Source organism: Myotis lucifugus, unplaced genomic scaffold, assembly GCF_000147115.1.
Source record: "Myotis lucifugus unplaced genomic scaffold, Myoluc2.0 scaffold_173, whole genome shotgun sequence".
In the NCBI taxonomy this organism is placed as follows: Eukaryota; Metazoa; Chordata; class Mammalia; order Chiroptera; family Vespertilionidae; genus Myotis; species Myotis lucifugus.
The window spans coordinates 2190053-2204788 of record NW_005871221.1 but is presented as its reverse complement, the minus strand read 5'-3'; the positions used below and the strand labels follow the sequence as shown (position 1 = coordinate 2204788).

Below are 14736 nucleotides of genomic sequence, written 5' to 3'. Positions count from 1 at the left end.
AGATGAGGACCCATAGAAAAAGACACCCTCTCTCCCCCGCCCCCCGTGGAGCCTGTGATGGGAGTTAGGCTGCGAATGTCTGAGTGCCCCTAGAACAGCCGTGGGCAAACTATGGCCTGAGGGCCGGATCCGGCCTGTTTGAAATGAATAAAACTAAAAAAAAAAAAGACCGTACCCTTTTATGTAATGATGTTTACTTTGAATTTATATTAGTTCACACAAACACTCTATCCATGCTTTTGTTCCGGCCCTCCGGTCCAGTTTAAGAACCCATTGTGGCCCTCGAGTCAAAAAGTTTGCCCACCCTCGCCCTAGAAGGATACTCATTTAGTCTCATCAACATTACATGGCTTTAAATTTGCCACTGTCACCTCTGGACATGTCCAGTGCCAGAGGAGGCCCGAAGGGAGCTCAGCTAAGCAAGACTACCTGTGAGTTTCGTTGCCAACAACCAGGACTGAGTCCGGTGCTGGAGGCTTGCTCTCTCTCTGCAGCTGAGGGACCAAGTAGGAGACACCACGATGGCTGAGGTTCTCAGACAGGACAGAGAAGGGGAGCACTCATGCTCCATTCCTGCCTCCTCCCTTCTCTGAACCCCACTTCCACACAATTTGTGGGTGACACAGCACAATGGCTTAGGAACACAGATGAAGCTGACTGCATAAAAGACAAGTCTTTATGGAGTCTGATCAAGCCCCCAGGTCTCTGCCATCTGATCGAACCAGTTTTTCCTCTGGACTGGCCAGTCTGATCTCAGCCTCCTCTGGCAACTCAGAGATGTGGCCAGAAAAGCCAAAGCTTCCCATAAAACCTGCTGTCTTCCTCTGTGGGGCTACTGTGACGACCCACTGAAATGACGTGGGACAGTGCTAGCATGGCACACAGTCGGGCTCCATAAATGCTCACCTTGCTTCTCCGTGAGCTTGTCAATAACAAAAGGAAGCCGGGTGGGGTGTCTCTGAATTAGAAGATTTGATTTGTGATGGCCTTACCCTCGCCTAGCGTCCTGCTCCGTGTCTGGTATTCAAGGAGTCACTCAGCAAGATTTCATGAAACAAATGAATGCTGCTGCTTGGAACCTAAGATGTGCACAACACCGTCGCGGTTGCTATCACTGTTATTAGGAAGTGCGGCCTCAAAGCAGACACCCAGGCACCATTTGCTGGATACACGAGTGGAGACACCCCCACCCATCCTGACCGTGAACTGGTTTCCCGGACCAGAGCCAGAGGCAGCTGGTAAACAGGATCACCTGGCTGGAATGCTCCCCCGGACTTCTCACCACAAAGGCGTGTGCTGTGGGGGCGATGGAGCCGCCCTGCCCTGCCCCGGGCCCGCGGTGGGGGTTTCAGGAAAGGGCAGACACTAAGGCCTATCAGCCTGTCCTTGCACATGGCTGCTCCCTGCTACAATAAAGGCGGGTTAGGAATGTGAACTTGTGGCTGAAATGGGGGGATTAAGTTTGTGGCAACCTCAACTGAACTTGCAACGTGGTGAAACATGGGGAAAAAGAACAACAGAGCTAATTAGACGAGCTGAGCTGTCAGAGTGCCGCTGAATGGCTCCGCGCCAACAAACAAAAGGAATGGGTTGGCAATCAGCAGGATCGATGGAGGAGACTGCTTCATTAGGGATGATAAAACAGACAGAGCGGGAGAGGGAGGGGGTGGAGAGCAGGGAGGCCGGGAAGGCAGGGGAGGGAGAGAAAGGCACAACAGGCCCGGGGACAGTCAGTCGCCTGCATCGCATCGTTACAGACACACCCAGAGTCACACACACCTGATTGGTGTGGACAAAGCCAGACACAGAATCACACTCACAGACAACCATCCAGAGACATGCAGAGGCCTCGAGATGCCAACATGTACACGTCTCCCAAATACACATAAGAGGCGAAGACACAGGCACCAACCACACACACACACACACACACACACACACACACACACACGGCCGCAGACCCACTGTTAGAGCCGCGACCAGGCAGACACACAGAGACAAAATGGTTTAATTAAGCCCAAGTAACAGGACTGGCCCGTCATATTTCAGCGATCACGTCGTCTTTCTGGGGTGCTTAGGAAGGGAGGGGGCTGGGGATGAGGGAAGAAACCGCAAGCACACACAACAGCGATGGCCCCACCCGTGTAAGGATCCCAGCAGTGCCAGGGGAGAAAATGCTAAACAGGGATTTTGAGCTCTGTTCAAGGGGGACTTGAGGGGAAAGTTGGGAAACCAGCCAATTCCCCACCGGATTTAAAACCTGAGAAATCTAAGTCGGCAGGGTTAAATGTGTACTGAATACAAAAGCACCGAGTACATTTGATTTTAATGGTGAGCAAGAAGTAATAAATGCGAGCTTATAAAGGCTTCACATGCAAGCGAGCACGGCCTGCCTCTCCCTGCACGCCTGGGCCCACGCCCCTCAGTCCATCAGACACCAGCAAGGCTTTCTTCTGCTCTTGCCTTTTTCCAGTTTTAAAAAGAAAAATCTAAATCTTCTGGTAACATCTGAACTCCAGCCACAGGTGCCAGGCTACAAAGCTCCTTCCAGAGGCCGAGTGGCTGGCCTGCACATGCCCAGCACCCTGGACCATGGCTGCACTTCTGCCCTGAAGGTTTGCAGCTCGGTGACTGGCAAAACCCAGTGGGGGCCAGCGGCTCCAGACATGGGAGCTTATCAGACCATCCTCTTGGAGGCCCGTCTTCCAGGTTCACCCCTGTGTGCGGGGGTGCCCACTGGACAGGTTTGCACGAGTGCACAGGGTTGGTATTGCTAAACCCATTTTACAGATGATGAAACTAAGGCTCAGAGAAGGTAAGCGTCTTGCCCAAGACATACAGCCAGGAAGTGCCAAGCTGTGATGCCAATCAGGGCAGGCCTCTCTGACTTCCAAGCCCAGGAAAACTGGTTCTGCTAGCACCCCGCCTCTTCAGTGCGCTGTGACCCAGGGGACCAAGGGCATGCAGCCCCGAGTGTGGAGCTAGTCACCTCCGGCACCAATCCAGGCCCAGTGGCATCTTTCCTCAGGGCCACGTTTGCATCCCCACATGCTTAGCTGGTAGAGGACGTGGCTACCTCTCTACCCCACTCTGCGTGAGTGCCCACACTGGCAAGACAACAGGGAGCCCACGGCAGCTGCCCCCCGGGGAGAGCGCCCCTGCCTGCCCTGGGTCCCAGGTCTCTGTTGGGAATGCTGAGCGCTGCCGAGCGGACGACTGTGGCTTAAGGAGAGGCTGCTGGTGAGGAGCGGGGAGAGGCAGTGCAGGGCAGGCCTGGGCTCAAGGGACGGCTGGGCCTCTGATCATCTCTGGTCTCAGCTACAATGGGGAAGCAGCACCTGCCTCCTCTGGCTGCTGTAAAAACAAACAACTATTCAAGTGCTCAGCACAGTCCCAGGCCCAGAGAAGGTCAATGCTAACGCTCTTCACCCTGTATCCCTGCCCGGACCAATGCTGCCCCAGAGGCGCCACAGAGCCCCGCGGGCTGCTGGAGGTGCTTCCTCAGCTGCAGGCTCTGCTCCCACGCCACGCTGAGAGGGACTCCATGGAAACGGAGTGAGCGGCAGGAGCTCGAATGCTGGGAGGCCAGGGGTCCTCGGGTCAGGTGACTCCTACCTGCAGTGGAGGGACCTGGGCCAGGTCGCCAAGCAGCGGTTTTCTCATCTCTAAACTGGGTTGTGGGAATAAAGGACAGTCTAGATAGCCGTCATTTTGGACTGCGTGACTTGGCAGCCACCATGTTGCCCCATGACCTGTGGCTCCCCTGGGGGCCGCCATCTTGAAACGGCAAAGGAGGACCCCTCCCTTTGAATTAACCAATCGCAAAAGACTGTGCGTCTGAGCTCCAATCAAGAGTGAGGGCCAGGTCACGGGGTCAGGATTAAAAGGCCGAGCAGACCGCCTGCTCGCGTGCATGTGCATGTGCTCCCAGACCACTGCGGCGCCTCCTGCAGGAGTGAAGGCATTTGCCTGCTGCCTGGCTCCCGGTCTGCTTTGGGTTCTAGCAGGACCCCTGGAGTTGGGGATCGCCTCACTTCTTACAGGGTGGAGACAGGGCCTCCTTCACCGTGACTGTGAGGCTCAACCAGAGGATGTGCCCAAGAAGGACTTGCTGACTAGAAAAGCCCCAGCCAATGACAGTTATTAAGAAACCACGTCACTCCTTAGAAGTTGTAAGGTTTAAAAACCCGTTAGGACGACGAAGAACTGTTAGGTGTGCCAGGCACTGTGCTGGGCTTTACAGGTGTCGTCTACGCTCTGCTCAGGAACGCCTCGTGAATGAGGGTGTGTCACAGGGACAGGTGGGGCTCCGAGCTGAGGACTCCCCACAGCCCAGGGCTCAGGCATCCAAGTCCAGCTCTGTCTACGCCCCAGCCCCGTTGCTAAGGGCTGCACTGAAAGTCACCACATTCCACAAGGTCTGACCAGGGCGGCTGCCTGTCCCCGCACTGGCTCCTCTGAGCCGTTTGTGCCTTTCTCCCTGAGTGAGGGACGCTCCAGCCCTGGACGCTGTGCCGACCCCTGTGTGCGCGGTAACGGGAGCGGTCCGTCATGACGGCCACAGGCGAAGGCACCTTAGCCCCCAACTCCACCCTCGCCCTCCCACCCCCACACACGGCGGGCGAGGGAGGGGAAGAAGTACCTGGAACTTCTCACAGCCACCGAGAGTGGCCACCCCATGAATGCCACAGGTGCACCGAGGACTAAGAACAGACACAGCTCGGCCTGGCCGCCACGCCTTCCACAGCTGGATTGGACACGTGCACTGGGGAGGGCGGGGGGGCGTGGGAAACCCCACTGGCAACCGGGCGGAACCCTGACCCCTCTTGCTGGGCTGCAGGAGCGGCGGCCGCTTTGAGCGCGAGATGGAGGGACTCTCTTTTCTCGGTAAACGGTCCTCACCAAACGGTCCTGGCAAGTTTCCCTCGTCAAAGGAACCTGCTAGAGTTATTATGCCTGGGCACGGCCAAGTCTGAGCTTATAAGGAAAATGACTTCACCTCGGCTGAATGCGGGACCCACGCTGTATTTTTCCACTGTATTTCTCTAAAAACCAGTGATGGGCCTCCCCTCTTGCCTTCCTACCCCTTTGCCACATGTCACCACATGAGCAGGTGAGCTCCAGGTGAGGCCCACCAGAGGGGGAGCACCTGTCTCCATCTGAGCTGCACCACATTCTCGGGGTGTAGCTCGGCCCTTGGGAGGGACATCAAATGAATTTCTAAATCCTAATCTGGATTTAGAGGGTGTGGCCAGGCTTTGTGAGAAGAGGCGGTTGGAGCCGGGCTTTGACACACGGCTAGACACACGGCTCAACCTAGGAGATCCAGCACATACGGCCAACACACAACAGCGGCCCCCGGCGACCTCCACCTCTGACCTCAAGTCCCCAAACTGCTTCAGAAAAAGGAGAGAGAAGCCCAGAAAATGCAAATTCGGGTTCATGCCACACAGAGAGGGAAGCTGGAAACCCCAATCCCCGGTTTTCTTTTGCAAGGCAGCTGAGTTCAAACTCCCCAGGAGGTTTAGTGAGGCGGGGACAGCGGCCCAGGCAGTGTTAGGAGGGAGGGCAGAATCTCTGGCTACTCACGGGCCTCCAGCGCTGTATCTTGGGAGGCGGCGGGCGAGTGGGACGGAGGAGTCTTTGAGGCTGTATTAAAGCGAAACTTAAAACATCAGTACACACGAGATGGTTGATGCATTTGCACACACAGCCTGAGAGCAAGCATCTAGTCCCCCAAGCCACAGCTCGAGGGCCACCCTTGACGCCACCTGCTCCTGGCCGGACCTTGGGTCCTACACATTTCATTTCTGAGGCCTTCCTTTCTGCTAATGGCATTCTAGCCGCACCCCTGCCTGGATCTCCTCCAGCCACTGTCCACACAGGCCAAGGGGGACCTTCCAAAGTGCAATATGACCACGCTACACCTCAGTTTGGAGACTTCTGCTGCAACCCCCTCCCCCACCCCTCCCCTCCCTCATCTGACCTTGGGTGACGGCGCAACAAGGGTCTTGGCTGGCATTCCAAATCCCCCAAGATCTGGCGTTTGCCATGCTCCACACAGATCCTTCTCATGCCTGCTTACCAGGGCAGGCCCCCAAACGGCCCGGAGTTCTCATGCCTTATTTCCTGCCTGCCGTCTGGGTGGGATGACCTTCCCGATCCTGATCTGCCTGGCAAACATCTAACTGGCTTTTAAGATTCTGCCCAGGCCAGATGATGCCTTCTGTGCCCCCTGCTACGTGAGACTTATCACAAACAGGAAGTAGCTGCCCCATCTCCCTTTATCTTTCTTTTCTTTAAATATTATTAAAGTTATTTGGGGTGATATTGATTAATAAGATGATATAGGTTTCAGATGTACAGCTATAATACATCATCTTTATATAGCATTGTGTGTTCACCACGCAAAGTCCAGTCTCCTTCCGTCACAGTGTATTTGACCCCATTATCTTTCAAATGCTTAAATCCTTGTGCCCTGGAAGAAAATATATGCTCAATAAATGTCTGGTGAACAAATAAAATGTGTACAAAATGCTTGGCTTTTGAAATCAGAATTTGGATAAAAAACAGAAGAGCACAGACTTCTTGGCTCTACTCTCCAATCCTTTATCTTGAGAGTCAAGCTCTGTTCTTTCAAAGGCCTGCCCATGCAGATGCCCCGAGGAGTGAGGGAGACCGGTAGGCAGAGTCAGGAGAATAAAAGCCCACACAAGACTGAGACCTTGGACTTCAGCAAACCCTGGGAGGCTTCCAGGAGCTTCCTGCTCATTCAACCACGCAGTTCATGAAGGTACATCCTTATTCGACAAAGCCTAGATGTGCACTGCCCACTTCAGGAGCCAGCGGCCACGTGTGGCGAGTCCGATTTAAGGCTGTAATGCCCTGGCCAGTTTGCTCGCACCAAAGGGTCATGGGTTTGATTCCCGGTCAAGGGCACATACCCGGTTACAGGTTCAATCCCTGACCCCAGGTGGGGTGCTTTCGGGAGGCGACCAATCAGTATGTCTCTCTCACATTGATGTTTCTCTCTCTCTCTTTCCCTTCCTCCCTTCTACTCTCTCTAAAAAAACAACAAAACAAAAAAGACATGCTGTAAAGGTAAAACACACACCGGATTTCAGACTAAAAAAACATTTGAAAAAAGAATGTAGAATATCTCGGTTAGTTTTAATAATAATTACGTGCTGAAATGGAAGTATTTTGGATATTTGGGCTAAACATATTAATTCCACATGGGACTCACATGTGTGGCTCCCATGACATTTCTCCTGGACAGAGGTTCTGGCTGGAGGGATTCTTCAGGGAACAAACCTCAGAGGTCATTCTCTGACCTGGCTCCTAGAGGAGAGGGGCCGTGTACCCCAGGCCTCCCTGGCTCCCTGCCCTGCACAGGGCCTATCAGAGTGGCCTGTGGGGAAAATCTGCTGAGAGACTTGGTGGAGAATTGGGGTCCTCATGGCACACTGAGAGCTCATCTGGATGGAAATGTACTGTGACTTCCCAGCTCCTATGCCTTAGCGGGGAGTGTGGGCCAAGCCCTGCTCAGTGAGCCTTCTTCAGTTGGAGGCCATCGGGGTTGAGGGTGCCACCCACTGAGCCTCCCAACGTACACAGCTCATCAGGAGGCAAGCAGGACAGAGAATGGGAGCAGAGGCCACCGTCCCTGTCCAGATGCCCAGCTCTCACCCCCTCCTTCCCATCTGCTTGGCCACTCTACTCCTCCAGCTCTGCAGTCCTCACTCTCGGCACCTGTGACCTGGCCATCTCCCTTCTTGCCGGCAGGGGAGGCAGTGTGGCCGAGTGCTCAGGAGGCGGCCTCTAGGTGGGACAGTCTTGGACTGAGCCTCAGCCCCCATTTGCCCTCTGGGTTCCTAGGGCCGGTGATTTTTAACCACCCAGCCTTCCTTTCCTCATCAGTACGTGCAGGTAATGGCACTCTCTACGGGGGGGCTGTTAGGAAGACTCAATGAGATGATGTTCACCAAGTTCTCCCCACAGCGCCCGATCAGAGACATGGGCAACTATCACATGGGCAGGTTTCCCTGCCTCCAGCCGCTCCCCCTCCCAACCCACCTTCCACACTTGCTCCAGAGTGGACTTAAACAGCACACAACACATGCCCAATCATGCCACTTGTCTACTCAAATCATCTCGCTGGAAGGCTGGTGTCTCCCAAGGTGTCATCTGAGAAACACCGTCCTAGGAGACGTACTGTCCGAAGGCAGAAAGGGGGGTTTCTAGCCAGACAAGTCTGGGAGATGATGTCTACTGTCTTGTTCCCTTTGGAGATTCACAATGACTGTTGGTGCAGCAAAGGAAATCTTTGCAATAAAAAAAAAATACCCCCCCCCCAAAAACCCATCCTAACCAGGCAAACCATATTAACTCCCTTTTCCTTTTTTTAATACTTTCATTAGTATTATATTATGAATTTACTTCAGGGCCATAAGGTTTTGTTTCTTCTGGAATATCTTTTTCTTCTGTGCAGCCTCCTTTTCTGATTTCGGAACAATCTGCTCTTTTTCAGCAGGATCCTCTCAGTGTGACAGGGAGAGCTATGTATGGGTCAATCCGCCCATGAACTTGGTACGTTCTGCACTGCATCTTGGGAACTTGTTCACTTGGATGTGCTCAATGACCAGAGAATCTACATCTAGACCCTTAAGTTCAGCATTACTCTCTGCATTTTAAAGCATATGCAGCAAAAATTCAGCACTCTTTTTGGGCCACCGACCCTGCTGCACTGTATAGCCTGGGCACACGTACCAACCCCACCATTGTAACATTGCACGGCACCCACTGCTTCTGTAAAGTGACATCCTTCAGATACTTGGAGGCATTTGGATATGCATACCCTTGATGGCCTGGGCACTTTAAGAACAGCTGTTCTTAAGTGAACACGAAGAGTTGAACCTGTTGATTTGCATGATTTTGTGGGGTTTCTGGGTCAAGTGAATAGCGAACCATTTTCAGAGGTCACCTCAGGCCACTTTCAGTAAGAAACTCCTTTTATTTTTTTTAAGTTTTGTTTCCCCAGTTTATTTGAAGACAGATTCACTTTCCCTAAAACACCCAGTGAATGTCATGCAGGGGACCAGGAGCCCTTCCCAAGGGCAGAGACCTGCTCTCTTCTTCTCTGCACCCATGCACCCCAGCCTCCAGCTCACGCCCCCACCCCCTTCATGGCCCTAGTGGCAGAAGGCATATCCTTCTGTGGACAAGGAAGCAGACTAGAGAGAGGTCAAGTGACCTGCTGGTAAGGAGAGCACTGGGAGCTGGTCCCAGGCCTCCTGACTGCGAGTCCAGTGTGCTTCCCAAGGCTGGAAGAGGCAGCGGCTAAACCAGAAGCAGAGAACAGAGAGGCTGGGCACCTCTGCACGGTTGTGTGATCCTCAATTGGCTCACTGGATCAAAACATGGCTGCACTGGCTGCTGTTCCTTAAGTGAGTTCAAAGGGCCAGTACGAAGGGTTCCATTTCACAATTCACCTGGCACTCCCCGAGCTGGGCTGTGGGTTTCCATGACCCACACAAGCAGCCACCCTCCTGAAGGTCATGGTCGTGGGGAAGCAGATTCACTCTACAGGGTGGATGGATTCCTCCCGTGTACTTTTAAGGAACAACTATTTGGGGTCAGGGAGCAGGGACTCAGGAGAAGTCACAGCCTTTACCCTTAAGGAACGTATGACCTAATGGGACTTGTCCTACATCACAGAAAAATGGCTTTCTGAGAGGACAAAGAGTATTCGGGTTAGACAGACATGGGCACACATCTTGGTTCTGTTGTTTTCTAGCTGCGTTCAGTATTGGCTCTGCCACTTGGGTGAGTTACTTGGCCTAAGCCTCAGCTGACTCTTATTAAAACAGAAATAACTATTGAGTCACAAGTCCTGGTGTGAGGATGCTGCGGGCGTGTAACACAGCCACGGAAGGCTCTGGCCCGAATCCTCAAGAGGAAATGGGACCATCCAGTCCTCTCCTCCCGTTGGACCCACACGTCTTCCCAGAGTAGCCCTGTGGATGCGAGGACCTTGGTTTTCCAAGGGAGTGCACTGTTAGTCAAGCACTGTTGAAGGAGACTGGATTTTAATAGTAATCTCTTCTATTTATACGATGCGTTTCCCTTTCAAAGCTTTTCTACTTCTCCTCTTTCCTTTGAGCCTCACATCCCCTGGTGAGGCAAGTTAGAGAATAATTATTTGCCTGCTATAGAGAGAGGAAACAGGAGGCCCAGAGAGGTGAAGGGACTAGTTTGAGGTCACAGAGCTAGTATTCTCAGTCCATTGTGCTATCCTTGTCAACCCAGATTTCCAAAGTCATGTGAAGTCCTCCTGACACGGCTTTTCTAATCCTCGTCCCGTCTGAAGTTAGACTCTGTTGTCAGATCTGTGCCTGAGAAGGCTGGTAAGAGGGGACTGCCACATTCCCCTCCTTATTTGAGCATCTCTTTCCAGAGGCATGTGACTCATTGGTTCGTTCATTTAACGAACAGTGGAGTACGCCCTATACAGGCACAGGGTACCTCCATGAACCGCCCTCCCAGGGCTCCTACTCTGACGAGGGGACAGAGGGGGCTGAGGTCTGTGGAGGTTCAAAGGAGGGGTCTTCCACCAGATGGGGTGGTAGGGAACTAAGGTGCCTGGTACAGGAGAACCACAATGGTCTGAGAAGACTAGACTGAGGGTGAATATGAAGGTGGGGAGCACCTTAGAGGGGCTGGTAGGGGGGTCACATAATATAGGGCTTTGACTGCCTAAGAAGTGTGGATTTTCTCCGCAGTGCAGTGAGAGGGGACTATTCCAGGTCTTAGTGTCTGTCCTTGGTGTAGAAGATGGATGGGAGGAGGGTAAGTGGACATCTAAGGTTGGACACCCCTCCGGCCACAGGGGCCTACCCAGGACTCCATGTTGCCAGCTCATCCCCCACCCCTTGCCAAGGGACTACTGGGAGATGTGAACACGGGATAAGTCTGAAAGTGTGATTGACACGGGTGTCCCAGAGAAGAGGGGGACTCTATGGCCTCTGCCTGGCCCTTGGTGTTTAAATCTGTCAGCCGTGTGGGCCAGGTGAGTATGCTCATTTGATATGAAACCCACATTTATGAGGACAGCATCTGATTTGCAGTTAATTTGTTGATGCAGCAAAACACCTTGTTTCCAAAAGGTCAGGAGTGGAAGTCCTGTTGGAATATCAACTTAATTACCTGAGCAGCATGGATGAGTGGGCGCCCTGCATGGGGCTGCAGGGTGGAGAGTGCTCCGCTGCCAGGAGCTGACTTGGGGCAGAGGGCAGTGGGTGCAGGGGATGGGGCAGCTTACACAGTGGGCGGAGCCAATGCACTTCCTGCTGGCCTTGTTCCTGGTTCCTAACCAGCAATCTTGGTAGCTGGGGGAATCCTCATGCTGGAATGAGGGTCGTCACCCCATTTCACAGAGGAGGGAAGGCAAAGACTTGCCCAGGGCCACATACAGCAGTGAGTGACAGGCCTTCAGAAGAGGGTCGAAGAGCTCATCTCGGGGGCAGGGGTCCTGTGATGTATGTAGGAAGGAACCAACATATGGATTTACTCAGTCCCCATGGAGGTCACACCTTGGACTCTCCCTTCAACATCCCTTCGAGGTCAGAATCAGCATCCCCATGTCACTGCTGGGAGAGCAGGCTCAGGGAGGAGGACAGGTGCTACCTAGGGCCACAGAAGTGAAATGTCCAAGTCAGTGGGGCAACAGACCAGGCCCCAACCAGGGACCGTGGTAGGGGAAGGAGGTAGAGCATAGATACCTGAGGCCACGACGACCAACCAAAGGCCAAGGACTGTGCATACAAAGCTTGGGGTGGAGAGGCAACCTCCTGGGGCAGGGGGCAGCCAGGGCCCCTGAAGCTCTCTTTATGGGGGCTGGAGAATGTGGGGTGTGCCTGGTGGTAGCTGGAAGCATGAGAGATCTGGCCTCTGCGGCCAGCCCAGAAGAGGGCCTCAGCTCCTTTGTGTCTGAATGGTGTTCTGAGTTGCCCCTTCCCGTCAGACTCCTGTCTAGCCCATGATGGGGAGGCCCTGGCAGCCACAGTGGGGAGGCTGGACAGATGTTGGGGGTTCCTCTGTCCCAGGGATGTGCCCCAACCAGATACGCTGCCAGGAATGGAGAGGGGAAAAGAGAAAATTCACAATTAAGCTCTGTCACTATTTAACGAGGAAAGAGTTCACCTGGTTAATTTTCCTGGCTAGTAGCCACATCAATGCTCTGACCTGTGCATGAAACAGCCCGGCTGGGAGGGGAAGACAGCTTTCTGTGGCTTTACAAAGGGCCTCTGGGCTGAGAGCAAGGCTCCTCTAACTCCTCGGGACTGGAGAGCCGCTATTATGCAAGGTATGGAAATAAAAGCGGGCTTCTTTTGATATGCCTCCAAAAAGGAGTGCATTGAAGCCATATTTGTGTGGAGTGTCTCCTTTGAAATGCCCAACTAGCTCTCGGGCACAGCTCTCGCCTGTCCCAACTCCTGTCATTATCTCCAATCCTCTTCGTCCTGCTTGTTGGGGAGGATCAAATGCTCGCCTCGGCTTCAGAGCTTCAGCAAGGACGGCTGGGGAAGAGCGGGCACTGGTCCTGTAGCACTTGCTCTGTGCCAACAGCACTGGGCAGGGCCCTGGGCTTCCAGAGAAACCCTGGGTGCTCGGGCCCTGGAGCATGGCAGAGGCTGTTACCAGGAGGGATGCTCCGTGCACAATGCTGCACAGGATGGGCTTGTGCATCACGGCTGAGGAAGAAACTTCCATCCCGCCCACCCAGGGTGATAAGGAGGTGCTTCGTGTGGGAAAGGGCCTCATTTGGAGCACCCTCAGAATATCCCAGCCAGTCCTCAAACTCTGGAGGGAGGCTCAATCATGACCTGTGTTCACCCCCGCCCAGACTCGCGCTCCACGGTCAGGAAGCCGGAGGGGTGACCCGCGGTGTCCAGGTGTTGGATTCCAGAGGGAGGGTTCCACGTGCCTTGCAGCTTGCTGTCCTGAGGTAGCACCTGGAAGGGGCTATTCAGGGCCGAGGTGGCCCTCGACGAAAAGCTGTGCACCTGCCGTTGGGCCTGAAAGCCAGCATCTTTGGAGAGGGCCTGCTTAGGGTTCATGGGCTCACCAGTCACCTTGCAGGCCATTCTTAGGCGGGCGGGGCGCTTTCTTTGCAGTGAGGCGAGTGAAAGGACAGCCCGGCTGGTCCTGGAGAGCAGTGCGCTCCTCCCGATGTTGACAGGAGTAGTATTTTGTAGTGGTGCTGGTTAATTTGTAGTGGCATTTGTGGTTTGAAGCCTTGTCAAGATCCCTGATTACTTCCCGTGCAAGGAGCTCGGCTGACGGGGAAGTTCACATGCTGAACAAAAGCAGCCAGGCAGCTGTGAGGGAAGGCTGCGAGGGGGCTGGGTGACCCCAGCCACTTGGGGGACAGAGGCGGGGGATGGAGGAGGGCCAGCAGGGGGTGGGGGAGGGGAGCCTTTTGTTTTTAGTCAGGTGCAGCTGCTGGGTCTGAATAGGTGGCATCCCACTGGTGGCCCGAGGTCGGGCACCAGATGCGGCGGGTGGCAGGGCAGGGGCAGGGAGCTCTGCTGACGCTTGCCATTCTCTGCCCAGACAGGAGCGGGAGGAGGGTATGCACTGCTGCTACCTACACCAGGGCAGCCATCTGGGATGCCGTCAAGGGTGGCTGGGTGACATTGCCAGGAGGTGGGGGATTGAGGAAGGGCTTACCGATGTTGGGAGGCATGATCCCCTCTGATAACAGCAGGGGCTACCATTTTCTGGCACTTTCTATGTAGCAGGGCCTGTGCTAGGAGCACTGCACACCAGGACTCTAACAGTCTCAAAAACCCTGCAGGGAAAGTACAACACCCATTTGGCAGATGAAAAAGCTGAGGTTCACATGTCCAGGCCTCATAGGTCACAAGCGGTACAGGCGGGATCCAAGCCCAGCTATGTCTGACCCAGAAGTCCTGCTTGTTCCATCAGACCCGATCCACAAACAGCAGAAGGCAGATACTGAAACTTAACCCCTTGAGCTTGAGGGTGGCTTCCTCTCCCGGAGATACTCCCCGACACCCTCTGAGCTTTCTGTCCTGCTAAGTCTATTCTGACCACACAGAAAGGTTTGTCTTTGCAGCTGCCTGCACTTCGCCAGGCCTGTGTCCTGACTTGGTGAGGGTTTGCTTGCTGCATGTAAGGGCCAGGGCCAGCTCAGCAAAACCAAGGCTAATTTATCATCGCCGTTATGATGTCCACCCCAAGCATTACACCACTAGGAAATTAAAGTAAGAATCTTCCCCTGATTTTGCAGTTGTACAGATAGGATCGCTCAGCATCCTCTGGAAGGGGAGTCCGGGATCATGAAAACCTTCACACTGCTCTCCCTGCCACCGGGGTCCCTGGGTCCACCTGCAGCCTGGGGCGCTGGTCATGTCCCTGTAGATAGTCCTTGGCAGGCAGGCCACGTAAGACCTAGTCTCTGCTCCACCAGACCCACGTCCCACCCCACCACAAGCAGCAGCTTCGTTCAGCCCTACAGAGACCCTGCCCTGCCCCTCAAGTGCCGCTGCCCTTCACAATGCACGTGCTTGTCTTGGGTGCCCTTCCTGCACCTGCCTACCTGATGGACCCTGCTCATCTCTCTTCCTGGCTCGACAGAGCCGGCTTCTTTCTTCTGTCCCTCCCCTAATATGATGGGCTCCTTGATGGTGGCATCGTGCCTAGTTCATATCT

The 14736-nt window shown here is 54.2% G+C and overlaps 1 protein-coding gene across 10 annotated transcripts in view; it reads right to left on the bottom strand.

The window, feature by feature from the left end:
* Nucleotides 1-14736, bottom strand: part of DENND1A (DENN domain containing 1A) — a 407524-nt gene that overhangs the window by 20196 nt on the left and 372592 nt on the right. For 7 of the 10 annotated variants that reach the window (XM_023760106.1, XM_023760103.1, XM_023760107.1 and 4 more), the window contains one exon: nt 5590-5649. The exons of the other annotated variants lie outside the window; for them this stretch is intronic. In XM_023760106.1, coding sequence (XP_023615874.1) covers nt 5590-5649 — 60 coding nt within the window. The remainder of the gene's footprint in view (nt 1-5589; nt 5650-14736) is intronic. 10 annotated transcript variants of the gene reach the window in all.